The sequence below is a fragment of the Hemicordylus capensis genome, chromosome 2 (assembly GCF_027244095.1).
Source record: "Hemicordylus capensis ecotype Gifberg chromosome 2, rHemCap1.1.pri, whole genome shotgun sequence".
In the NCBI taxonomy this organism is placed as follows: domain Eukaryota; kingdom Metazoa; phylum Chordata; class Lepidosauria; order Squamata; family Cordylidae; genus Hemicordylus; species Hemicordylus capensis.
Genome location: NC_069658.1, coordinates 411,242,493 through 411,269,654, shown reverse-complemented (window position 1 = coordinate 411,269,654; position 27,162 = coordinate 411,242,493). Strand labels below are relative to the sequence as shown.

General features: G+C 42.5%; 1 protein-coding gene across 9 annotated transcripts in view; it reads left to right on the top strand.

Moving 5' to 3' along the window:
* Nucleotides 1-27,162, top strand: part of CEP112 (centrosomal protein 112) — a 462,785-nt gene that overhangs the window by 389,112 nt on the left and 46,511 nt on the right. For 8 of the 9 annotated variants that reach the window (XR_008315603.1, XR_008315601.1, XR_008315602.1 and 5 more), the window contains one exon: nucleotides 12,499-12,588. The exons of the other annotated variant lie outside the window; for it this stretch is intronic. Coding sequence is in view for 2 of the 8 variants with exons in the window: in XM_053292958.1 (XP_053148933.1) it covers nucleotides 12,499-12,588 (90 nt within the window). In the remaining 6 variants the exon portion in view is untranslated. The remainder of the gene's footprint in view (nucleotides 1-12,498; nucleotides 12,589-27,162) is intronic. 9 annotated transcript variants of the gene reach the window in all.

Below are 27,162 nucleotides of genomic sequence, written 5' to 3'. Positions count from 1 at the left end.
TGCCAAACAGCCACCAGTCTTTGTCCCACAACAGCCACTGTACGAGCACCAGATGCTGGTGCCAGGGCACTACCTGCCCACATCCCAAATGCACCTCCCACTATTCCCGCTGCACAAAGGTATTTCTCCCCTGCTACGAATTCGCACAGGCCCTGGCCCCATCTCAAGGCACCCCAAGGACACTGCTGGCAGGCCGCTTTGTGTCCATGCCTGAATCTTCCATTCAGTCCCCCACCCACAAACGGGTGCATGTTCAAGGATCAACTCTGCCAGCCCTATCAGCATGTTGGACGGGTCAGCAGACTTCAACCCGTGTGCTCCGAGGGCTTGTCCCCGTGCAAACCCATCTCCACCAGGCACCAAAGAGTGCAGGGAAAGTGGGGGAAGTGGCCTTGGGTGCGACCCAGATGCTTCTCCACAGAAGGTCTTGGCCAAGATAAGTGGAGCACACCACCACTGTCCACGAGCCTTGCAAGCAAGGCTCTATTTCTCTGTATAAACCACCGTGAGCCATTTTTGGAAGAGTGGTATAGAAATCAAATTTTTTATTATTATTATTATTATTATTATTATTATTATTATTATTATTATTATTATTATTTTCTACAACTTTTTCAATTTTATGGCCCCACCAATACTTATAGCCAAAAATTGGTGGGACCATAATATTGAAAAAGTTATAGAAAATGAAGATGCAAAAATATTATGGGACTTCCCACTACAAACAGGCAAACATCTGCCACACAATACACCAGATATCACTGTAGTCAAGAAGAAAGAAAAACAAGTTAAAATAATCGACATAGCAATACCAGGGGATAGCAGAATAGAAGAAAAAGAAATAGAAAAAATCACAAAATAGAAAGATCTACAAATTGAAATTGAAAGGCTGTGGCAGAAGAACAAAATAATCCCAGTGGTAATTGGCGCCCTGGGTGCAGTTCCAAAAGACCTTGAAGAGCACCTCAACACCATAGGGGCCACAGAAATCACCATTGGCCAATTACAAAAAGCAACATTACTGGGAACAGCCTATCTTCTGTGACAATATCTATAATAACAACAAGAACAATATCGATAACAAAATTTAGCCATCCCAGGTCCTTGTCAAGGACTCGATGTCTGGATAAAACCAGTCAATAACACCTGTCTGGCTGTGTAAACAAGAAATAATAATATATTATTATTATTATATATTATAATATAATAATTTATAATTTATGTTATAATATAAATATTATTATTATTCAGGCAAAGGCCTGAACTGGGCAAATGGCGCACCTGGTTACTCTGGGGGAGGCCAGCAGGGTTGTGGGGAAGCCGCCCCCACTCCCACTGGTGGCAATGATAATACTTGTAAGTACTAACTGACTCCCCTCCAATTCCCTCTAGGCTTAGGGAAGCTGCCCTGCTCCTTTACTGGTAAAGAGGAATCCTCACCGGACTCAGAACTCCGAACTGGTTTGAGCCGGTCAGGTCCAGTTCTACTGGAACCAAAACTGAACCAGGCCAGGTTGGTTAGAATCCAATTTGGATTTGAACCAAACTGGCAAACCCGGTTTTGTGCTCATCCCTAGCTGCAAGTACTGCCGGGGGGCTGGGCTACTAAACTGACTTTCCATGCACTTCAGATGTAGTGATTGGTTTTGGATGGGCATTAGATATCTTCATATAATACATTGTTGATGTGAGCATCTGCTGTAGCATGGATGTTTCCAGCACTGCTAGGATCACATGAAAAGCCCTAATCCATGGCTGACAGGTTATTAATCACATCAGCATCACCCTTCCAGGAATCTGGGATAGTGTTGTGAGGAACTGCAGCGTGGGCTCCTCCCACCTCACCCAGCGCTTCTTATGTCATCTTGGTAGTGTGGAAAGGATCTGCACTGATTTGACTTAGACCTGTCAGTATTATCTAAGAAAGGGACTGGAGATATTCCCACAAAGAGTAAAAAATGATCACAAACTTTTGGCATTTAAAATCCCCCCCAGGGAGCCTCAAATAGAGAGCTGGCTGCAGTCAGCTAACTGGCCTGATGTTGTGCAGCCCTGAGCTAAACGATCAGTTAGGTTTGGGTTTTGGAACACCCTGTTCTGCAAAAGTGAAAATGCACATGTGGCTTGACTAAAATAATCTTCAATTATTTCTCCTTCTCTTTAAGCTTCTCTCATTATGAATCTTTGGAATAAAGAAACAAATAATTTTAGAGTACAAAGCTAAAATACCAATTTTATGGGGAAAGGGTTAAATTTGTGGTAGCTTCAAATGATTGAGCTGTTTTCTTTTGAAAAACTAGGACAAAACAGTTTTAGTTGCTAACCCTTGAGTTTTCCCTAGAATGAATTTTTATCCACACATTTTAGTCTGCTAAATACATTATGAGTCAAAGGGATTTTTGTGAATTAATCTCCAAATGTTTACAAGTACCATCATGTCAAGCTTATTCATGTGATCATAAAAGTTTTCCTCTTCTTTCAAATACCAAGCCTAATACTTCCCAGTCGTAGCCAACATTCCCTTAGGGCTTTTCCAGTGATGGAATTGTTTTCTGGCACTATACTTGTGCTAGCCGCAATCTAGTGGAAGTAGCACTGCAGCCCATAATGAGTATGGGTTGTAGCTTTGTAGGGTAGACTCATAACAATGCTCATGTTCTTTTTTTCCTCTCTCCCCCCAGTAAATATTGGGAGCAGAGAGAGAAAACATCCTTGTTGGTGTTAGTTTCCATAAAAAAAGTTAAATTATAGTATGCCCATGCATACAATCTGCTACCCCCAAACCCGCTTGAAACTGATTGTAGTAATGTTTGCAAGCCTACTAATTTTAAAATAACTTATTAAACTATGTGAGGTAGGCTCAGAACAAAACCACATGTTCTTAAAGTATAGTACTAGTTAGCAAACTGTGCAAAGATTTGACTTTGAAGGGTCAAAAACAAATCATGCACATTGGCCCTAGCCCCGCATGAAGGCAGCTACACTTACCACTGACTTCCACACAGAATGGTCCCATGCATAGCACTGGGGAGAGCCCTGGAAGCAAAGCTATAGAAAGCCTGTCTTGGAAGGCCCATGGGGTGCACTGAGAAATTTAATCTTTTGCAACATTTCCATAGAGCTCTATGAGGAAAGCAATGTGTTTCTTTCCCAGCACTCCCCATCCACCTTCTGCAACATCACTGGGTTTCCCCCCAGTTCTGCTTCCCTTTAAGGACTTTTCCCAGTGCTGTGCACATGACCACTTTGTGGCAGTAAGTGGTGGGCACAGGTGCCTCCATACGGGCCAGAGTGATATGTGCATGATTTGGCTTTGACCTGCCAACGTTGAATCTTTGTAGAGGCCTACTAGTTAGGCTAGCTCATCATACTTCCTTACAAAGATGTTTTATATGAACCACTACAATCACATTTGTACCCTTATAAGATCATCCACTGTAGAAAAAAACCCACATATTGCAGAGCTGTTTTGGTGCAGAGACTAGAGGCTGGATATGTGGGAGGAACCTAGCTTCAAATCTCTGTGGTTTTGAAATTCCTTGGATAAACTTGGGCCAAGCCATTTACTCTCAACTTAGCCTTGCAGAGCTGTCATGAGGTAGAAGGGCGCTCTGAGCTCCTTGGAGGGAAAGGTAGGATGCAAAGGTAACATATGCACAGATATTCATACCTTACTGTGTTCATCAAAAAGTAGCTAAACTGCTTCCCCCCCCCCCCCAAAGTCATCTTAATTGTCAGGATCCAGCTGAGTCTATTCGTAGTTTCTGTATTAATTCTTAAAGTGGATCTTTAAGAATTTAATTCTTAAAGCTTGATATAAATAAGTGCTGCTCTGTTGGAACAATTTCTGCAAGCTGCTATGTTAAGAGAAGTTGATCTTAGCAACTTAGGAAACTGCCTTATACCAAGTCAGACCATTGGTCCATCTAGTTCAGTATCGTCTATACAGAATATCCAAGAAGTTGTCTTTTTGTCTTTCCTTACACCAATAGGTGTGAAGCTGTCACCAAACAGCTCTCTCTCCCCCCCCCCACCACCACCACTCTCTCTCTCTCTCTCTCTCTCTCAAAACTGTTACAGCATCCTTCCTGTCATTATTTCAGTTGTAAAAATGTGTCTATAAAAGTCTGCAGATTATGCACCTGTTCTTTCACAAGACTTTGCCAATAAAAACCTAGTTAATAACCATGTTGGTGAGTGAACCCTGACAAATCCATCAAAATGATGTTCTGTCTACAGCACTGACAGGTGAGAGTTGTGTTAAATATTCTGAAGCAAAACATGGCGTTTAGGTACATGCCTGTCCAGATGTTGATATGAAGTTCCCCACCCAGCAGCATCAGAATTTCTCTGAAGAGTCTTCTTGTAGTATTCCCTCTATTTTACTCTTGGGACTCTAGCTCAGGGAAAGAGAGCCTTGAAAGAAAGAGGAAGCACCATACTTTGAAAGGCAGTTAAAATGTAAGCGAGATAAGCTCTACTGCAACAATATGAGTAAATTATAGTGCTACAGGAGGGAATGTACATTCATTTGATTTATTGATAAAAGGCTTGCAAGTTAAGATAATGGCACCAAGGCCAAGTTTAACATGACATTCTGCATCCATGGGATGGTTCTTGGAATCATTATTTGAACCTGATCTTATGAGATTCTTGATTTATTCAAATATTGTGGCCACATGTAGAAGCCTTTGAAAACTACTTGTGACTGCTTCCCAGGGAAGCTGTAATATTTGTAAGCCATTTACCACTTGGATTAGCTAAATCACCTAGAGTACCTCCATGCTAGCTGTCTGAAATTCATGGTGCCACTCCAGATGACTTAGCAGATGTGGTAAGCAGTTTACAGATGTTACAGCTTTTGCATTGAATCATAGCCATACAGAATCATCTTGAGAGCCACACAATGGCTGGAACATTTGAATAAATCCTTCGAACTAGTCTTGACCTCTACACATGACAAGGTTCTACAGTCTGTTTTGCTCAGGGGTGATCCCTTTTAGTTGAGACTAAATTTCTGGATAGTTGTAGGTTGTGAGATCATCTCAGAGAAATTCTCATGGATGGGCTGTTGCAACTATTTACTGATGTATGCACTTATAGGGGGGGAAATCCAGGAGCCATCCCTTGGATGCAGAATGTCATGTTAAACTTGGCCTTGGTGGCATTATCTTAACTTGCAAGACGTTTCACATGAATAAAGTATTGGGAGCCAGTAAAAATGTAATAAATCAAAAATGTTTATCATGTATCTTGCTTTTTCACTATCAATCAATCTAATGAATGTGCATTTTTCCATAGCACCATAATGCACTCATATTGTTGCAGTAGAGCTTATCTCATTTACATTTTTAAGTGCCTTTCAAAGTATGGGATATCTGTGCTAGAAAGCAAAACATTGCCTTTCCTTGTTCTCTGGCCAATGCAAAGCACTTCCAAGGTCAGGTATGGTGTAGATTTTCAACAGCAAACATGTTTACATGTCATTTGAAAACCAATTAAGCTGAAATAAAAAGCTGTCTATAGCAGTGATGCAAGTCAACACTGCAAAATCAAGAGAAGGGTAGTAATATTTGTACCTTATACAGTTTTAACTTATAGCCATTATTTTTCACTTGAGGAAAACACAGCAATTGCTTTTATGGTTCCCATCTACATATGTATTTATTTTCTTTAAATCATGCAATAAGCTCCAGCCCATATATTCATTGCACAGTCATCTGTAGACCATGGGTTATGCATTTTAATAATTCAACATTACAATTATTGCCATAAAAACAAATGTTCTTATTGAATAGTTGCTGGATCATTACTTTTGAATCTTAATCGTGCATTTATTTATTTTTAAAGATGCTATATTATACTCCCACGAAGAACTGTCAAATACTGTTTATTACATTTTAAAGTGTGTCCTGCATAGAGAAAGAAAGACTTGTATATGAATTGCACATACACAATTCATGTAGGGCATGCAGATTAATATCCATGCTCCAGATTAATATCCAGGGTGGCATATCCTAATCTGGATTTAGAAGAGATGGTGCATCAAAATCTGTCTTTTTAAACTGTGCTTACCTATGAGGGTATTTATGGTTCTCTAATCAAAACCATCAGAGAACAGAGATACTCCTGCTGACTGGGAAAAGAGGCACCTTTCAAGGTGGTGATGCCTAAGTAGGCCAGCAACTAATCCCAGCACACATCCTTTGTTGCTAGAAAACTTGATTTTGGGGAGCACAGAACACACACCCCTATGGAACTGTGGACACACAATCTCCATTTTGGAAACTTCAATTCATGGGAGTGTGAATTTTTCACCTCCCCATATTTGGCAAAAGTTCACAGCTGGTCACTTGGCATGAGCAAAGCAAAGCACCGGGCAATGTAACCCGAGGTCATAATAGCAAAGACTGCAAAGGGTCATCCCCAACCTCTCTTTCTCGTTATCTCAAGAGAAGGCAAGCAGTCAGCAAGCAGACCTAGTTCAAAAGGTACTCCTTAAGAAAAGAGAATACTCTGTCTCACAACAGAGATAGCTGGCAAGCACTCTCTGCCACCACTCGGATAAGGAGCTACATTTCCCAACCCACCATTAACAGCTAAAAACATATATTGCACCTAGAGTAGCATCTCTGTTTCCAGATAAGCCTTAAGTCCACCAGCTATTCATAGCTACATGCACACTTCCACAATCCATTCTCGCCTTTTGTCTGGCAAATTACACCCAAGACTGATCAGTTTATGCAACCATGAACTTCATCATTTTACCTTAGTTTCTTCTCCTCCAGGGTGGGAGCATAACTTACGAATTGCCTCTGGGCATGTTTTGGAGTACAAGTACTCCTGGCCAAGCCATGTGGCCTTGGAATCTGCATGGGTGTCTACTTGGACCTTCACCATACTGGTTCTCAAGCATGTGAGTGGAGGCTCTATGCTACTTGCCCTTTCTTCCCGCTTTTCTGCCCTCTTTCCTACAAGGAGATCTGCCCGTATACCCATCTACAATTGCACCAAATCCACCAACCAGCCAAGGATAGGTAAAGCTAAGCTTCTGCCTCTTTGAATCTCCTGCCCTCCTCTCTATCGCTGCCTTCAAGCCTTTTCTACAGCCAGCCTTAATCTGCCATTTGGACCCTAAGCTAAATTCCTCTTAGTGAGATTCTTAATTGAGAATATCAGTTAAGATTTTATTGCCTTGCCTAAATTTTGCCTTCCTGTATCCTTTTATTCTTAAATAAGTCTCTTGTGTTGCATTTTTTTGTCTCTTCCTCATTTTCAAACACACAAAACTTGTTTAAGTTGATACTGTAACAGAAGCCAAGCTAATTCCCCCACGCTAAGCCAAAAGCACAATTGGCTGCTGGGGCAGCTCTGATAACACTTTCCAGTAGCTGTTGTTGGTGTCTACCTTATGTTTCTTTTTAGACTGTGAGCCTTTGGGGAATGAAGCCATCTTATTATTCTCTTTCTATGAAAATTGCTTTTAAAATATATTTATTACAAAGCAGTATATGAGTGCATTATAGTGCTATGGAAAAATGCACATTCATTTGATTTATTGATAAAAGTAGAAAAGCTGTCTTCAACTTGGCCTTTTTGGTCTCTCAGTGATGCATTCATTGCTGTCGTAATCGAGTCCATCCACCTTGCTGCTGGTCGTCCTCTTCTAAAAGAAGACCTAAAAGGCCAAGAAGACAGAGCATTCTGGAGAGAATCAATCAATCAATCCTTCCTATCTTCTGGTCAGTTTGGGCAAACTTTGTGTCCCGACATGAACTAAATGTGGTTTGTTTGCCCTTTGGGACTCATGTTCAGTATTGAGAACATGACATGAACATGACTCATCTGATTGAAACCCCTTCTTTGTTCTTCTTACAAAACTTTAGTATATATGCACTGAGTATAAAGAGGCCTTTGACACAAGGTGTTGTGGCATGTCTGGAATCAGGAACTGTGTGAGCCAGTCCTCCATGAACAGATTTGAGAGTACAGCAAGCCAAGCAGGTTGGCACTGAGGCATATCAAGCTATGATGAGAATAGCAGCTCTACCTTATGGTTCATGATGAAGGTGCAGCATGAGAACAAGTGACCCAAATGATCTGGGCAATGAATATCATAATATCTTTTTAGCAAGAAGTTGCCCTCTGCATCAACTTTATGCTGGTTGCACAATACATTTTTTCCATCTAATCCTGGGCTGTCTCTCAAATATTTGAACTGTCCAGGTTGCTTTTATATCTGACTATAGCAAGCAGCTTTTGCAATAGCCTTGTGAGACTGAAAGGCCAAGAGCATCCTGAGAACTGAACATAGTGTCCAGGATTATTTAACTGAATGTCCATGAGTGCATAGTATTGAAGAAGCTGAATACCTGAGAATATAGATGAGAGGAAAAGAATATATATGAGGTCACTTTCCTTTTGAAATGTCTTCCTTGTCACTCCTTGTATTTAAGAGAAGCTTGACCAACTTCTAGATTTGGCTGGGGATGTGGGAGAGGACAAGGCCTACCATACCTGCCTATCAGGAAACACCTGCATGTGCCCATGCACACGTGCACACACTCCTCCCTTGCTCTGTATTATATTGTTTTTTATTTGTACAATTTGGGATAGGATGTGAGGAAAGGGGTTAATTTTAAGATGGTTCTCTTTAGTAAACCATACATTAAAAATGCTTAAATGCCAACACAAAACATTGCTCCATTTAGTACAGCACTGGATATGTTCCAGTCTTTAAATTGAATACATTTTAGCAGCTTGAACAAAAATCCTTCTGTCAATTTTTAAATCAGAGAGGTTCTGGTTTGACAGTTGTGATATTATTTCCAGAGCATATTTTAATATGTCTATTATTAACAGAGTGACTGTGCATGAAGATTCTTGTCTGATCAAAATTATTCACTCTGCAAATTAAAATAAGAATGTACATAAAAGCCTCTCTGTACTGTTAAAATGCACTTTTTCCACTGCCGCTTGCCTCAGCTTTTATGCTCAGTTCTACTTTTGGCACATCTATTGAAAATCTTCCAGTGCAGCTTCACAAAAGAAGTGAAGTCATTCCACAGAACACAGAGTCATAGGCATCGAAGAGGGCAATAACTCCAGATCAAATCCCCAGTTTCAAAACTGAGCCCTCTGCACCTTAACATTCTAATGATGAACCCACATCATCTAGATTTTAATGCACCACTGAATCCAAACAAGGTATTCTATGCCAACAAGGTGCAACTTGGAGATGTCATTTAATTGAAAAAGGACTTTCAGCATAACTAGCAGTATTTCTGGATTATTCTCTTACAGAAGAACTATTCCTTCTACAGTGGCCCTTGACTTTCTGTTCTCATCAGTGAGCCATAGCCCTCACCAGATTTTCATGCAACAGTGGCAGTCATCCATAGGAGCAATCTGGGGATGCAGCAAAGTTGAATTCTTACGTAGAGAGGTTGCTCTTAACTCTGCCAGAGTCTTCCCAAGTGGCGATATCAGTGGCTTTCCCCTGCCACTGTAAGTTCTCTTTGCCTTCCACAACTATTCCCTCATGCAGCCCTCGGGGACATATTTATAGCAGGTGGAGAGCACTTCTGGCAGAAGGGGAAAGAAAAGCTTGGGAAGGCTTTGGTTGAGTTCAGAGCAACCTATCTTAGTAACCCCAGAATGCTTTTCTGGATGTCAGCTAGTGTGTTTGCAGACATGTAATTCTACTTAGCCATGAGCCTAAATCAGTTCAAGATAATTTCTCCATTTCGTGTTGTTGTGACCAAGGAAATTTCTTCCAGACTTAGATTATGTGCACATTTATAAGTTGTTTTTCTTCAGTTGCCCTGTGATATAAGAGGAAAGATATTGTAACCCCATTCCTTCCCCTCCCCTCTCCCCTTTAGAAATCGACTGTCATAACCAATGCGTATTCTAGCCTTCAAAACAATATGCAGAAAACAGTTCAATTTTTTTTCCCAAGGAAGGCCCCAATCCACCTAAAGTTAGTCATTTTTACATCATCTTGAAATCAATGGGACATGAGTGGATAGTCACTAACTTGTTCTACTTATTTAGTGAAACTAACTTAAGTTGGGTCAGGGTTGAAATTGTTGTTATTAATTTTCCCCCAGAAGCCCTCTGTGTCACTCAGAAATACCTCCCTGAGGTCTGTGCAACTCTCAAGGAAATATTTTTGGTTGGCACAGAGAGTTCCAGAGGGATGGAGAGGTCATTGAGATTTGCCACCACTCTCAGTGAGTGCTAGTGCTGAAATAACTGATCCTGTCTGAAGTGCCAGCTCATCTTACAGAGCACAAGCACTTCATTAGATGGAACGTCAGCCATTACGGTCATTCACATGACCCACTTACCTGGGCCTGGGCTGGGCTGGCGGGGAAACAGGCGCCTCCCTGCACACAGTCCTGCCATTCCCCGTCCCTCTGCTGCTCTCGCAGCCACACGAGCAGCGCTGCAGTGAGCAGCAGAGCTGGGAACCAGAGGAGGAAGTAAGGAGCATGGTACACTGGGGGATTTTCCCAGTGCTGGGCACTCCTGTTGCCTGCTTCTGTGGCTGCTCAGGCTGCAGGTAGCCCCAGCAGCTGCACAACTGGGGAGTGGGATAGAAGGGTGCATCTGCGCCCTTCTACCTCACTATTAGCTCAGGTACAAAACCTGAGCTACCCCGTGCAGTGCACCAGGATCAGGACTGATCCCAGTGCTCCACATGACCAGCCCGATCCAGGTAGGGCCTTCCAAATCTGGGTTGGGCTGGTTGTGTGAATGACCTTCTTGTCTGCTATTTATGCAGTATCACACTGACGAGACTATAGGGGTATGTATGCATTTGAGAACCTAACATTTCAGATAGGCATGGTGCAGCAACAAGAACTTTTTCTCTGCACAATTTAGTGAAAAGTCTATGTCTACAGATCAAGGGGACAAGGGGCGATCACACAGAGCACACTTGGTTTTTCCGTCACATGGAACCTTGTAATGCATATTTTATGGTGGACTTCCATTATGACACACTGTGTATATACAATGTATAACAGTATGGAATTGGGAAGATCTGAAGCTCTCTCTTAATGTTGATTAAAGTTTTTTGGCATCAGGATATGTTAAAGCTTTACAGCTTGGATACCTTTAAGTTAACTCTTGGCATCACTTCAAAACAATTATGCAGGATCTATCACAAGTACTTCTCTTATCTTATCTGAATAGCCATTTTATCCTGTAAATGATTTAAACCTACACTATTCCATTATTGTCTAAGAGAGATAGAACTGGGTTCTGTTAAATCTTTGTAGTACAAGTTCCTTTAATTGCTTCTAGTTTATTTAAGGTTTTTGCTCACTGGGAAGGAGGCACTACTGTACCAAAAGCTCTAAAATGACTTGTAGCCGAAGTTTTCTGGCTGTTGTCCATTCCGCATGACTTCCCTGTCATGTTCAGAGAGTTCAGTTGAATTGAAAAGTGGTGTGTGATTCATTGCAAGTCACGCATTCCATGTTTCTTTAATCAATCTTGGGCTTGTTACACTGAAAAAGTTTTCTTTGGGAATATGTACCAGTAAGAGTAACCCAAGAGTTGTCCACACCCTTTCTTTCTGCATAGGTTGCTGTCCTGGAAGTGTCTTCTGGAAGCCCAGAGATGCTCTTGAAGGTGAGGAATTCTGCTGTCTCTCTGTATCAGGAATGACAGAATGCTCCCTTCACACCTGATACAGAAGTGCAGCAGAATTCCCACTCACTCACCCTCAGCAGAGAGGAAGGCCAGAGCAGCAAATCCATAGGCAGCTGTCTTGCTGGTGTTGTGAGTGCCTTAGGATCGAGGAAGCCTTTGATTTTTCTTTTCTCATGACACACTAGCAATTCTCTTGCAGCAAACCTGTGTGCTCGAACGTATTTTAGAATTACTAGTTTATGGAGCATAATTGCTACCAGTGCTACTATAGAAAGGTATTAGCCATTCTAGTGCACCTAACTAGATGTGCACCTAATCATAGTTTTAATAGGCATGCTGATCTCCAGAAGCACCTCTTTTGTCACTTTCAGCAGTAGGGGTCAAGGAGAGGGTGTCCAATCCTGATTGGGGCTGTGGTGCACAGGGAGAGGGAGGTTAGCTTTTTCTTGCCAAAAATTGTCCCCCAAAGCAAATGTGAACAAACAGCTTTTCAGGAACAAATAACCCTTCAGAGGGATTTTCTGCAACAAAACAGTGCTGCCTCCCCATGGTCCTGATCAGAATTGGGGCCCCGTGCCTGTGTTTTTTTAAATGAAAAAGAGGTGCTTCCAATGGTAAACATACCTCTTAAAAGTACTTTAAGTTCACATCTAGTTTGACCTAAGGGGAAAGATACAGCCCAACCTTGTCGCAAGCTCTCGAGCTGATTGGTAGCTATGATAGAAGAATTTAGAACATCCAGAAATTCAGCTACCGAAGTGTTACATTCATTCTATGTTGTTGTCTCCTGATCATGCAAGTGTTCATGTCTGCTTTGTACTGTTATTGTTTCAGGGATTGGAAAATGAGATTGAGAAGTATTGCAATCAGGTTCGCGCTACAGAAAAAAAAATGCAACAGAGGGACTTGGAGACACAGGAACAGGTATAGTGTTCTTTCCTGATGGAGTTGAGCTCTTGGGCAAGGATGGACACACACACACACACACACACACACACACACACAATGCTTGAAGACACGATTGCAATTTTACTGCATTTCAGTATGCTTTGTTTTTCTTAATTAAAAAGAATTCAACTGTCTGTACCCTGTGGGCAGATTCTTACCCAGCGCTGCCCCTTCGAACCTCATGTTCCAGCCAGTTTAGCTGTTAAATTATACATTTATTTTGACATTCCAATCCTGTTTGCACTATATGTTTCCAGGTATTTATTTTGCTAGGTAATTTAGTAGTAACTTTTCAGGAGAACAGTGGCTCGGCTCCAAACTTGCACAAGCTGAATGGCACTCGCGCAAGGGAGCTTCCCCATCCCTCGCCCCATTGTGACGGCCTGTGCCCTCTGAAAAGCCATTCCTGAGAGTGGGGGACCCTCCGGAATGGCACAGGATGTTGCATGGAGGGCTGCAGCAAAAGGGGGCAGAGGGAATCGGCAGAAATTGGGTGGCAAACTGGCTTGCTCAGGTGAATACTTCTTTTAAGTGGGCATTTAAAAAAATTGCTGTGCTGTTTATGTCCTTGGCCTCTTACATTGTTATATGTTGAATGGTTCTAAAAATGAACTATGATATGAGTGTTTTGAATGCTGATATGAGCAGGAACATCCAGTTTCCCACATCTTACTCCTGATAAAGTGACCTGTAGGCTTACAAGTGGTTTTTGTTGGAAAAGCTAAGAAGTTTGTTTATAGCTCAGGGGGGAAAGACATAAGTAATATCACCCTGCCTTTTAAAGGTTTTAATTCTATGCATATGCACCCTTAACTGGGAATAAATCCCATTGTGCTCAGTGGAACTTAATTTTGAGCAGACATGTATAGAACTGGGAACAATGAGAAATATTATAGCGAGCTAGGTGAAAGAAGAAGACCCACTCTGTAATATTCCTTGTATTCATCCAGAGATTATTGGCTTGTTGGACGGATTAGGAGGTTTCTCACTTTAAAAACCCACTCATAATTTTTCAGATCTTGTTTTGGTGTGTTTGCTACTCTCTTCTTCCATTGTAGATTTTGCTTAATAATGTGTAAGAATGGTTATCACCAGACTATTTCAACAATTCTTTCCATGGTGGTTCAGATTTTTAAAAATGTGTGAAAAGTAGGGAAATACTTTCTGAGAGAATTATGTGCATTGGTTCCAGTTCCTGGATGGTTGAAGTTTAACATTCATTCTTCTGTACTCATGTAGTCGTTTATCCTTTTGCTGTCTTGCGATACAGCCAGTGTTGTGTATAGGTTAGAGCTTTGAATTGGGATCGGAGAGGGGAAATAAGCACATCCGCCAACGATGCAGTGAGTGCCTTTTCCGAGCACTGTGACTGTTTCCCCCCCTATATATACATCTGTACTTACCCGAAATGGTCATCAAAGCAAAATATGAAATGTATAATTCTTTGTTTTTACGCCTTGTATTTTTCCCCCCCTGCCACTCACTTTACCATAATATAGCACCATGCCAAACATTTGGTGCATTCCGAGGAAAAATGAAAGCATTTTGAAATGAATTTTAGGTGAGATGCTCTGATGTTCCATGTTAGGGCAATTTCTGCCATTACCCTTCAGTTTCCAAGATCTGATTCACATGTGCATGTAAATCACTGAAGAAAAAAATTGGTGTCTTATATCTCACTGATACTCAGCTAAAATCTGGACTATACTTGCAACAGAATGAGGTGGTAGAATGGACTATACTGCTGCAGCTGGGGACTGAATTTTTAGTTATCTGTATAAAAGCAAATAATAAACGCTAGCAGCCTGGGCACAGAGGTGTGTGTGTGTGTGTGTTTAGCAGGTCTGCTGCATATGTAAATCAAGGCTCTATGTGTGAGCTGACTATGTAAAAAACATTGAATGCAGGGTGGTAGTGGTAGTGGTAGTGGTGATATCGATTTATACTTAATAATAATAATAATAATAATAGACTAGATTAGATGGTGTTTTACAATAGACGCAAGAGAAACAACTTGGGAAATGGAGGGAAAGTGAGACGGGACGGTGAGACATTTTTTCATGTTGTTTTATTTATTGAAACTTCTTATATACCACCTCCTCCAAAGACTCTAGGCAGTGAACAACAGAAATACCAACAATAATCAATTTTTTTAAAAATACATATATTAAAGGCCAAATAGCTGGTGAAACAGGTGTGTCTTAAGAAGAGCCTTAAAAGCAGCCAGGGAGAGGGATGATCGAATTGGGGGGGGGGTGTTCCAAAGAAGAGAGGCAGCCGCAGAGAAGGCCCTCCTTCTTTGAAGTTTACTTTACACTACACCAGGGCCAGGGACACTAAGGAGGGCCAGCTGAGAAGACCTCACAGAACGGGATACAACTGGCTGAGAGAGGCGATCCTGGAGATATACAGATGCTAAGTCCATAAGGGTTTTGTAGGTGAAAACCAGCACATTGAATTGGACCCAGAAGTGAACAGGCAACCAGTGCAGCATCTGTAAAAGAGGTGTGACACTTTCACATTCTTAGTTTGGCTGGGGGTTATGCCAAAAGTTTCATGGGGAAAGTGGGTTTGGGGAAAGAATTTGAAGGAGGAAAGAAGTAACGTCTGGGAGGCAGGTTCTAGGTTTCTGTTTGTCAGTGATAGACAGCCGAAATTACAAATAACCAATTCAAAACATACAATGTCCTAGAAATTGATAACACACCGGTGAAATCTCAATCCCAAATATTCAGTCTTGATTCTGTAACCTTGAAATCTAGTATTTAGAGTAAGAGAATGTTACTTTAACCAAGCTAAATTAGCGAGCGTTTTGTTTTTTCAAGTTTTTGTTCTCTCTAGGTGTCCCCACCCCGACCCACCACTGACTAGGTTGGCTAACTAGTCAGGACAGTGTTGTTGAATGTAAATCTCTGTCATAATCACTCTGAACTATCACATTCAGAACTGCTTCTACAAGTCTAAAATTTATTGCTATATTAAAAGTTTCCAATGCATTAATCAGGAATTTGCCCAAATGTCCACTTGTATTGATGCAACTCTCTTAAGACTCCGATCAAACTAGGCTGAACAAAGTCTCTTAAGTCAGACGTGAATTGATTGTAGGTTTTTTCCCCTGGCAACTAAGCACTGAGGATTTGCCACTTCTCAAAAGACCATAGTGAAGGAAAGGCAGCCTTGATATGACTTCTCCTTCCCATTGTTGATTCTTAGCCAGACTAGCAACAAACATACCAGATCTGAGAAGGGCAATAATAGTAGCCAGTTTTAGATCAGCTGATTAAGTGGCTATGATCATCAAGGCACTTCCTCAGAATTTCCCTCCCCTACTTGTACCAAATGTTATTGTCTAGATACCACATTTTATAAAGGTTCAAAATTTGCCTTGGCACACGTACAAAAAGGCAGTTTCCTGGGCTTTTACAAGTCTGCTTCAAGACGAAAAAGACATCCAGATTTAAACGGCTGCTGTTTTTCATTAAAAGGAAAAGTATTGTGTTTTGATTCTATAACAACAAACAAATGAATGAGACATAAAAAAATTGTTGTGCTTTTAATTAAAAACACAAAGCTGTTTCTCATTATTTCTTGTTGGGTGGTATCTTAGTTCTCCATGTTTGCCTTGTTTTAGATGTGACATCTCTCAAACTCTGTGTTCATGTTTGACAAATGCACTCCAGGGCAAGCTACATATTACACTACAGCCACATGTCTTGAAGCCCTGATGGCCCCCTTTTAGTTGCACAGCCAGTCCAGAATACAGCTGGGCAGTGGCATTCAAAGGCAAAGAGGCTGGTAGGTGGTAGATGAAGTATTCCCTTCTTTCCAGAACTTTTGTGATGCAAAATGTGCCCTTCTGAGCATATTTTGCAAGGAGAAGGGACCAGGCACTACGGGAAACACCTATACCGGGCAGCAGCAATATAGGAAGATGCTGACAGGCATCATCTCATACAGGGGCGTAGCAAGGTTGGAGTGGGCCCAGAGACAAGATTTTAAAATGGGCCCCCCCCCAAAGTCCAGGGCCTCCGCACACCCCAGGCCCCCAAGGATTTAAGTCTGATATTCCAAAATAAGTATGCTGCCTGCAAATACATTTCACTGAATACACACACACACGTCACAATATATAGTGATATACATTGAGTACTATACATTTGTATTACTTTTAATGCCTAGAACACACTAGAAAGACGAATTATTAAAATGGGCCCCTCGCTGCAGATTAGCAAAGGAGACTTTCAACCATGCAGGGTGAACCTATGTTTGTTTTCTCAGAATTCTGAACAAATTCAGTCAAGTTTGATTCCAGGAGGTTTTTCACAGGAGGCTTTTAAAGCCCTTTAAGACGCATCTCCTCTGGAATGGAGGTGCTGCATTCACATGTTGGCCAGATTTACCCTGAAGTCCCTGCAAGTTATTGGGGAGCAGTTCACACACAAGAAAAATAAAATAAAAGCACCACACATGCTTCACAGTTCTCACTCAGACCTTCTGGGTTGCAAAACAACTTGAACATAAGTGCATTTATAAATGAATGAATGAATAAATAAAATTAATAAAATACTGTTCCAGAAGTTTTTGCAATTTTCTGCCATGAAACAAGCCACTTATAGGACTTTTTAGATAGTTTTTTTTAAGTCAGCAAATTTTCCAAGCTGTTTCAAAATAAATATTCAGAGACTTCTCGGTCCCTCCACCACCCCCCCCATATCCAAGCCCTATGGCAAGCAGATGCCTATATATGGGGGGGGGGCGGGAAAGGTAACCACAAAAAGGAGTTCACACTCTACCTGGCAAATGCTGGTCTGGGTTAAGCAGGGCAGCAAGGGGTCTTCTGCTGCAGAGAACACTCTGGCTGCCTCCTCCTTCCTGGCTGGCTTGGGCCCTACTCGAGTTCAGGCTTCACTGCGGCCTACACGGAGGCCTCCCTGGAAGCCCCGCCCACCCGCCGATCAGCTGAGAGGCGGGAGAAAAGGAGCTCTTTGCAGCTTGCCTGCTGCCTGGATTGCCGGCCAGCAGAACAAGCAGGAGAGACGGCGAAGAGGGCAAGTGGCTGAGAGGCTATGGGGCTGGGCAGGGGGCAATGGGGAGTCACATGAGGTGCCTCTGGGGTGCCCCTCCAGGCAGTGGGGCCCCCAGACAACTGTCTCCCCTTGCCCTATCATTGTTACGCGCCTGATCTCATACTGCACAAGATATGGCAATGGTAAAGGAACCAGCATGGTGTAGTGGTTAGAGTGCTGGACAAGGACCGAGGAGACCCGAGTTCAAATCCCCATTCAGCAATGATACTTGCTGTGTGACTCTGGGCCAGTCACTTCTCTCTCAGCCTAAGCTACTTCACAGGGTTGTTGTGAGGAGAAACTTAAGTATGTAGTACACCGCTCTGGGCTCCTTGGAGAAAGAGCGGGATATAAATGTAAATAATAATAACAACAACAGCAACCCTCCTGTATTCTACCAAAGACAACCCCATGGCTCTGTGGTTGCCAGGAGTCAACACCTACTCAACAGCACAGCTTTACTTTAGGACTTTGTCCTAGGTGAATATAAAACATTAGTTTTACCATCAAGCGGTACTGTACTGTGTATATTTTTGTTTATGTTGGTTAAATTTTAAAAACTCATTAAGCCTTCAGGCATTATGCAAACAGTGGCCCTGAGAATGTGCTTGAAAGCCCCACCCTCACCAAGATGCATGCAAAACACTCCATCCCCCCTCCATGTGTGCATCATTTCTCTGCAGAGACACATGCTTTACTCAGAGAGAGATCCTCCCCTTAATCAAAATGCTGGAGTGCCCCAGTGTTCTGCATCATAGGGAGGATCTCTCCATGAGTAAGTGTGGAGAGCAGGAGGTAAGGTTTTCTCACATGTCATGGTGGAGGCAAGGCTTCCAAGCACCTCCTATTTGCATAATACCTTAGCTGTGCTAATGTTGCTAAGCAGAATTGCCGGACCTGAATATTGGTTCTCAAATTAAGAAAGAAAGTGCTTCACAGGCAGACATAACTTTTTCTTGATTTTGTTCTACCCCATTTCTTCTGCATCATAGCATCTCCTTCAATGAGCTATTGGGCAAGTATGTGATTTTTGGCAGGTCTATAGAGAATGCTGGATGTGACTACCATCTATGAGGCAGTTGCCCTGGAACGACTTTGCTCTAAAGCATTGCTTAAATTTGAATTCATTTAAGCAAATCTTTTAAGTTAAATGTATGTAAAGGAGTAAACTCAATGGTTCCTAGAAAGCCCATTTAAAGTTAGGCACAAAAGTTCTCCTTATTTTTATAGCCACCCTATTAAAAGTTCTATTAGAAACTGTTGCTCCTTTGATAATCTGTGTCATTTCATGGTATACTGTTTTCATTATTAAATAGTTCATTTGTTTAGTTATTCATTCCTTAAAATTATGTTCAATTTTGTTAAGAGGGTATTGTAGCATGGCAGCAGTGAAACGCTTAAAAAGAAAATTTAAGCAGGGGCGGCAGCAGCATTTCCCAGCAACCACCATTTTGTTTTTCTTACAGTGTCCCAAATGTAGTGTCATTCCAGGGCATTGTGAGGAAAATAAATGGCATCCCGTCAGTGTTTGTATTGTTTACACCTCACTATATTCCCTTCTGTGAAAAAGGACTTGACTGTGGGTACCAGGAGCAAAGGGGTACTCAGGAGGCTAGAGACATCTGTGATCTTAGCCCAGAGCAGAGCTTCCCAACCTGTGTTCCTCCCGATGTCTACAACTCCCATCATCCCCAGCCACCATAAACTGTAGCTGATGATGGGAGTTGTAGTTCAGCAACACCTGGAGGGCCCAAGGTTGGGAACCTCTGTCCTAGGGCTTCGAAATGTTCAGGGCAAAACTTAGAAATATTCTTAAACACATAAAAGGTTTATTCAAGGAAAACAGAACACCAGTTTAGGAATATAAGCAATACAATCCATGTTTATGGCTCTTAACTTAACTATGCATTAGTTTTGCTTTAGAAATGGAAACTTCAGAAGCCCAGTTCAGACATTATGCTGTACGAGTGTACAGATGGCTGTACACTCTTACATGTGTTTTTGTGAATGATTGTGCCTGTGTTCATTTAAAAGGTGAACCTGGATACAGGCCCTTCAAATGCATGGTACAGAGAGGAAGTGTAATTCTGTACCTGCATTCAGCATAGCATGTGAATGACTGTACCTGTGTGCAGATCTCTTCCTGTGTATACTGTACACTCATTGTGTGAGTGTTGAACATAATGTGTGAATGGACCTAGAGTCAACTGAAAATGTGCAAGTTTGAAAAATACAAAAGATTACCAGCACATATCAAAAGTGAACTCGTACTCTTTTTCACAGACTCAGTTCTCCAGACACACCTCATGTACCTGGGGTAAGGTGTGTCATGCCTTCAAAACTGAAGACAAAAGGTATCCACAGAGTGTGCCCTTTAGAGAAAAATGATTCTCTAGCAAATAGGTTATAACTACATTCTCAACTAATATGGTTTGAAACCAATAGGAGATTTTGGCCCCAGTTTTGAATCTAAAATAGTAGCTAAAACAGATGACTCAGAAGTTGCTAGCAGAGGGAATGAAAAAAACTCCAACAGGGCTTTTCTGGTTAGAAAAGAATGATTTTTGGCTAATGAAACAATTGGGAATGTGTGTGGCTGGAACCGAAACCTGCTGATTATCTGGGGAACACAATTAATGAATATTATTGAGAGAGTATGGGAAGGTTCCGATATAGTTTGTTTTCCAAGTCTTTTATATCAATTTTTGAAATAAATAAAAACACAAGAAAAGGGAGACTTGTATGTGTTGAGCTGCCTAGAAATAGCTAGGCCAAAAAAACTCTCCAAAGTGCAAAATGAAAACAGGAGTGATAATTGCAAGAAACCTATGATTCAATGGCACATTGAGTTTGCCTGTTTAATGTTTATTATTCTATCTTACTTAAGTTAATTTTTTATGACTGTTGGATGTTTACAGTGCTCAGCCTAACTTTTCTGTTTCCATGCCAGTTTAATATATTTGTTCTCAGACAGCAATTATGCATCATCTGAAAATGTTGGTTGCTAATGCATCATAGAGAACGTTTGCCTTATTCTTAAACGAAACTTTAAAATTAATTTGATTATCCAAGATATAAAATGTCCCATCCTTTTTTGGTTCCACAATTCTGCAGACCCATTGCATAAGCACAAACATTAATATTTAGCACAAGATTCAGCATCCTGAGAATCTTTCATTTAAAAAAAATTAATGAAAGCTTTCTTTTTTTAAAAAAAGCATCTCGCACTTGGAAATAAAAAGATGGGCTGGTAATGTGTGCAGAATGACTGGCGAAATCAGAAGAACGCTAAGTAGGACTTCCAGTGATCAGAGTAAAGGTTTCACTACCCTACGTAGTTCTTGCTACTACCCAAGACAACAAAGCAGTATAAATTATCTCAAAAGAGTACATGTGTGCACATTTATTTAGTTGGCATAATCTGTATAGGTCACAGAATGCAGCTTTATAGAACCCATAGGCATAGCCCTTCACAGAATACATGAACATAATGTCATTTAATTACATTAGTCATGAGAGTGAAATGAAACTTTCATGTCTGGCAGCCTCTGAATATTGTTGCCATCGTGCCCTGCTTGTGATTTTCCAGAAGCAACTGGTTGCTGTTTTTTGCAGATGGAGTGCCAGATTTAGATGGGCCTTCCAATATTCTTATGTAATCTAGAAGTTTCCAAAGAAGCCTTTTGATAAACTCCCATTTAGAGATAAGTGGATCTATAAAATTCCCTACTTGGGGAAGAAAACTGATTTCTCATATGAATTTGTCTCTTTGAATAAATATTGCTAGATTGTACAATTGCATGCCCATCTTGCCACTTTGAACACTTGATGTCCAGACTAACGAAGTGCTTTCGCAACAAAAAAAGTTGCACTAGTGCACAGCTGTGCACAGTTGGGTGATGCTTGAAATTGCGCTCTTGCACAAAAGTTCCATGCAAAATATAGGAGACCATGCCACAAGCTGTGCACCTTCTTGTGCAAGTGCTAGTGCAACACTAGTATGAAATGGAGTCTCCAGACTTAGCACTACTAGTTTGCTCAACACTTTTTTTGTGTGAGTGTTTTGTTAGTCTGAATGTCAGCCATTGTATTTTATTTAGGATTAGGGGTGTGCATGGACTGTTCAATCCTGAACTGATTTGCCTCAAAACAGGATGGTTTGGCAGTTCTGATCACGGACCGCGATCAAACTGATCTGAGCTGTCTATGGCAGACCAGTTTGGGATCAAGGGTCTATCCTTATGAAGGGGGGCCCAGTGAGGATTCCCTTTGCTTTACAAGCAAAGGGGTGGGGGAATCCTTGAAAAGTCTTCTAAAGGGCAGCCGGAGGGTGGCAGCAAGAGAGCATCTTTAGAAATAGATTAAGGTTCTTACTGGCCTGGCAGCAGCCACTGCCGCTCCTCATAGCCCCCCTGGCACAGCCCAAGCGTGCAGTGCTCTCCCCAGCAACCCGCATGGCAGCTGAGCAGCGTGGGCAGGTTGCTGGAGCTGCATGAGGGGGGATTTGAGGGGTGGCTGCCACCACCTGGCCGGTAAGAACCTTATTCTACTTAAGTGCCCTCTTGCCATCCCCCAGCCACCCTTTAAAAGACTTTTCAAGGATTCCCCCACTCCTTCACAAGCATAGCCCCTCGAACCACCGAACCAGTTTGGTTGAACAGACCGGACCAGTCAGCCATTTAACTCCAAACCAGTTCATGGACCAGGGGTTTGGTTCTAATTTGGTTTGAATTCAAATCAAAAAACAAATTTTGATTTGTACACACCCCTAGTCAGATTGTCAGCCAGTGCCCAGAATAATGAAGGTCCTAGAAAAACATTTGGTAGTATTCATCTACTAAACTCATGTACTTTCAGTCAGGCTGGTGGTTGTTATGGGAGAGCTAGATAGATTCAATTGCATTCAATTTATGCTCTCTTTGTATCCCTCTCTAGACTTCTCACCCCTCCCACTGATTATCAAGCACCTCCCTTCTCTAAACCATTACATAACCTAAGAGGTAATATGGGGAAGGACTACTGCAATACCCAAGATCCCTCTCAAATATTTGCACGCAGAAGGTCCCAAGTTCAATCCCTGGGATTTCCAGGCACGTCCAGAAAATATCCAACTGAAGCCCCTGCTGTACTAGTCAGTGTCAACAGTAAACTAGATAAACCAGTGGCCTGACTCAGCATAAAGAACATTTCTATGTTATATGAGTTATGATTCTTTATTTGGGTGCAAGAGATCCTGAGTTCAGTTCCCAGACAAGCCTGTACAATAGGGGAAGGAGGGGCCGCATCTTTAGAGAAAGGACCATAGCTCAGTGGAAGAGCATCTGCTTGCTTGCATGTTGAAGATCTCAGATTCAATCCTTGGCAGCTCCTGGTAGGGCTGAGAAAAGCTGCTGTCTGAAACCTTGGAGAGCCACTGCCAATCTTGGTGGTCAGTACTGAGCTAGATGTACCAATTGTATGACTCATTATAAGGAGTTTCCTATGTAACCTATGTAGGCAGGAGATAAAACCTGATGTTATTACTGTGGGGTTTATGCTTTGAAAGTATATAACTCTCTTGCCAATTGCTCTTTGCTCTAATAACGTTCTAGATACCTCGAAGCATTCAGGACCATATATTACAAAACCTGGTAATCCTTTCTCACCGAATGGAAACATTGGTATGAGTTTGCTTCTTATTTTTGTTGCTTCAACAGTGCTGTAGTCATTCTCAGTCATCTTTGGGCTGGGTCTCTGTTAAGGAGGTAACACATCATTCATGTCCCATATTTTATAATGGTGTGCACAGAACTGGCGCCTGCCAGTTTGACAGTGGGAGGGGATCTCTTTAAGGGTGGGTGAGGGTGCTCTTACCCTCCCGCCGCATTTCCCCCACCGATGCTGCCTTTTAAAATGATCCAGTGGGGCGGCAGCGTACCTCCTTGCCATCCCAGTGCCTCCTCAGACCAAAAGTGACCGGACGTTGCTGTTTGTGCACACATTGTGACATGCGCAACGGGACGGCAACTTCCGGTCACTTCTGGTCCGAGGAGGCACCGGGACGGAAGGAGGTATGCTGCTGCACCGCTGGACCATTTTAAAAGGCAGTGCCGGCAAGGGAAATGCAGCGGGAGGGGTAAAAGCACCCTCCCCCATCCTTAAAGAGATCCCTCCCCTTCAAACTGCCTGCCTCTCGAACCAGTTCCATGCATATCCCTACTGTTTTGTTACCTACTGGGAAAGTCTTTCTTTGTCCTTGCCAACATGAGATCTTCCCTAACAATAAGGGTTATTTATTGTATCATTCCCTGTACGTGTAGGATGTAGTGGGTTGCCAGGTGGAACCCTGTGTAAAGCTCCTCCTGAATTTAATTACTGATCTCTCTAAATCTGCTTCCAAGAATAAAAGGCTTGGCACTCAGCCAGAGCTTTCGCATGTTAGAGTCCATAGGCAAAGCAAAGATCGCCAAGATCCCTCTCAAACCCTAAGAGTATCCGTCTGAACATTCCTATCACTATCAGCACCCTCCCTGCTTCCCTTTGTTTTGTGTAGCCTGTTTTCCTCCACATCTCCTACCCCAAATCACAAGTCAAGTCCAACATAGTTGTAAACTAGTCATGATGTTTTCAGCCCTTGTATGACTTGCTCTGCTTGTATAGTATGCCCACTTACCCACAAATTGTGATTTTCTATTGGGGTTTTTAGATTCTGTATGGAGATATTGAATTCTCTTTCATGTCCTTTGTACTGTCCCACATATGGGACTGCGGCTGCTAGGCTGATATGCAGAACCCTATAGAGCTCTGACAGAAGCTGGAAGTGCTCCTGCCCCTCCCTTTCACTTAAAGGTTTTAAGCATTCTGTGTATGCAGCAAGGGGCAGACCTGGCTCCTTCTGAATCCATTCCTTTCTGAGGTGCTGGCAATGTTTTCGCCCTCAGGGTTGATTGAAGAGCCTCTACAAGCTGGGCAGGTAAGCTCAACATAATATAAGTGAACATATTAGAGTGAATCTGTTTCAGTCCAAGGAGCAGGGCTGTCCCTAGCGGGGTGTGGGGCTGGAGGAGAATCAGCATGTGTGGGGCCTCCTTAACATTTCATATCATTACAGAATCATTCTGATTGATGACATGCAGTGTAAATAGTGTGAGAGAGGTTTTTGGACATGTCCAACCAGCTTGGACATATAATGCATTTCTCAAGAAATAAAAATTAAAAAGCACAACACATGCTTCAAAGTTCTCAGATCAACTTGAGCATAGTGTGTTCAGATAGACAGATAGATAGATAGATAGATAGTTTGTTCCAGGTGTTTTTGTAAATTTCTGCCATGAAACAAGCCACTTATAGGACTTTTTGGATGGGTTTTTAAAATTCAATTAAAAAAGCAACAACCAACAATTTGTCCAATCCACTTCAATTTAAATATACACATTCCCACCCCTCTCTGCCTGCCTGCTTGTTTGCCTACTTTCTGAACTTCAGGCTTCAGGGAGACCTGCATAGAGGCCTCTCTAGAAGCCCCGCTCACCCACCGAACAGCTGAGAGGTGGGGAAAGAAGGAGCTCTAGCAGATTGCCTGGGAGCCTTTCAAGCTGCACACATACCCAAAAGATGGGCTCCGGCTGGGCAGTGGAAAAGATAAGTGGCTGGGACTGGGGGAGAGAGGAGGGCAGGCTGCACTGCAGTGTGCCCAGAGCGGGGCCTGTGCCAGCTCAGGGCGCGGGGCAATTGCCCCAGTTGCCCCACCCTAAGGACGGCCCTGCCGAGCAGAACCTAGTAAAGGGGGAATCAGATAAAGTTCATAGACCATCTATCCAGCCACAGCTATGAAAAAATAGTATGATCCGTATTAAAAACAGAATCTGTGACAATGCTCTTTCTTTGGGATGCCCCATCTATGTTCAGGTAAACAATTCTTGAAGCTAGGGTCTATTCACTTTCAGTTGGAGTAGCGAACCCATGATCTAGTTTTGCAGAAATTCTGCTCAGTAACTTGTGTTGCAATGTGCAACAAAATGTAGTACTTTGCAGCAGGGATGTAGGAAGCTTGGCCGTAGCCGGAGGACAAAGTCCTCCGGCGGCTCCCCTGCCCTTTAGGCGTTAGAATCGTGCACGTGAAGTGTGCACCCATCCCAAGCCACACCCCACGCATCTGACATCAGATGCAAGGGGGTGGGGCCCATCAGCCCCAGCAGAGCTTCCCTTCCCCAGTCAGAGGTTCATTGAATCACTGACTGGGAGCTCCTTTCCCTGCCTTCTCAAGGAGGCCAGAAAAGGAGCTCCCATTCAGTGATTCCATGAACTGCTGACTGGGGAAGGGAAGCTCTGCCAGGGCTGACAGACCCCAATCTCAGCATTGACCCCACCCCCTTGCAGTTAATGTCAGATGTAGGGGATGGGGCCACTGCCCAGGAGAGGTTCCATTTGTACCCTCTCCCATCCCTCCCCAGTCAGCATTTCATTGAAATGTTGGCTAGCTTGGCTTTTTCCCCAGCACAGCCAGTGTTTCAGTGAAACAGTGGCTGGGGAAGGGTGTACCTCACACTCCCAGTACCTCATTCGCTGGCTGGGTGTGGGAGGAGATAAGGGGGCACCCTGTCCGAGGGTGAGGGGGTACCCTGGCAGCCCCCCAGACCCCGGTGGCTGGGGGACAATCATCCCCCCTTACTCCATGGTCCCTTTGCAGCTTAATCAATTATCAAAATTAAGCAGTGACTTGGCCCTCAAATATATGGTACAGTGTACTGCTGTACCTATGTTCCACATAACGGGTGAATATATGCACTGTACATTCAACATATGAGTGTTGAACGTAACATGTGAATAGAGCTATTGTCAATTAAGAACACATATCAGAATCATGGAATATAAGAAGTGGGTGAAATGAGGATACTATGACTTTGACCATTTGCTAGCCCTTTCCATTACGTTGGAAAGACTTACTAAGTGGAAAGATACCAAATGCTTCCATAAGACGAAGAGACATTCTTGTACTAAGAGAAACTGACTAGAGTGGCCAGAAGAGGTAGATGGTAGGTACAAAGAGGTTAATGTTGAAGCTCAACCTTGGTGATCAGGCACTGTCCTAGAAAGGTACAAAGGTGAGCACGTAGCTGCCATGGCAAAGGACAGATTGTTGAAATGATTTGAGCAGCTGGAAACAGGAAGTGGAAAAGGAGGATAAGGGAGATAGAACAGGCATGTAAACAAAGTTGAAAGGAACTAAGTAAACTTGGTTAAAAGGAAGAGAGCGAATGTTTGATAAGAATATGAAGCACTTATGCCAATGTTCCAACACTGATGAGATGTTCTGCAATTTCAGCCGTTAGTATTTTCCCCATTAGTGAAAGATACACTGAGGATAGAGCTTTTCTTTTTACAAGGCACAATAAATCATCTTGGGTGTCGGATAGCATAGGAACAACTGAAGCATTTGACTCATTTCAGAGAACAGGGACATGTTCCCTAATCAGGTTAGGGCTGGGGCTGCCAGAACCGGGCT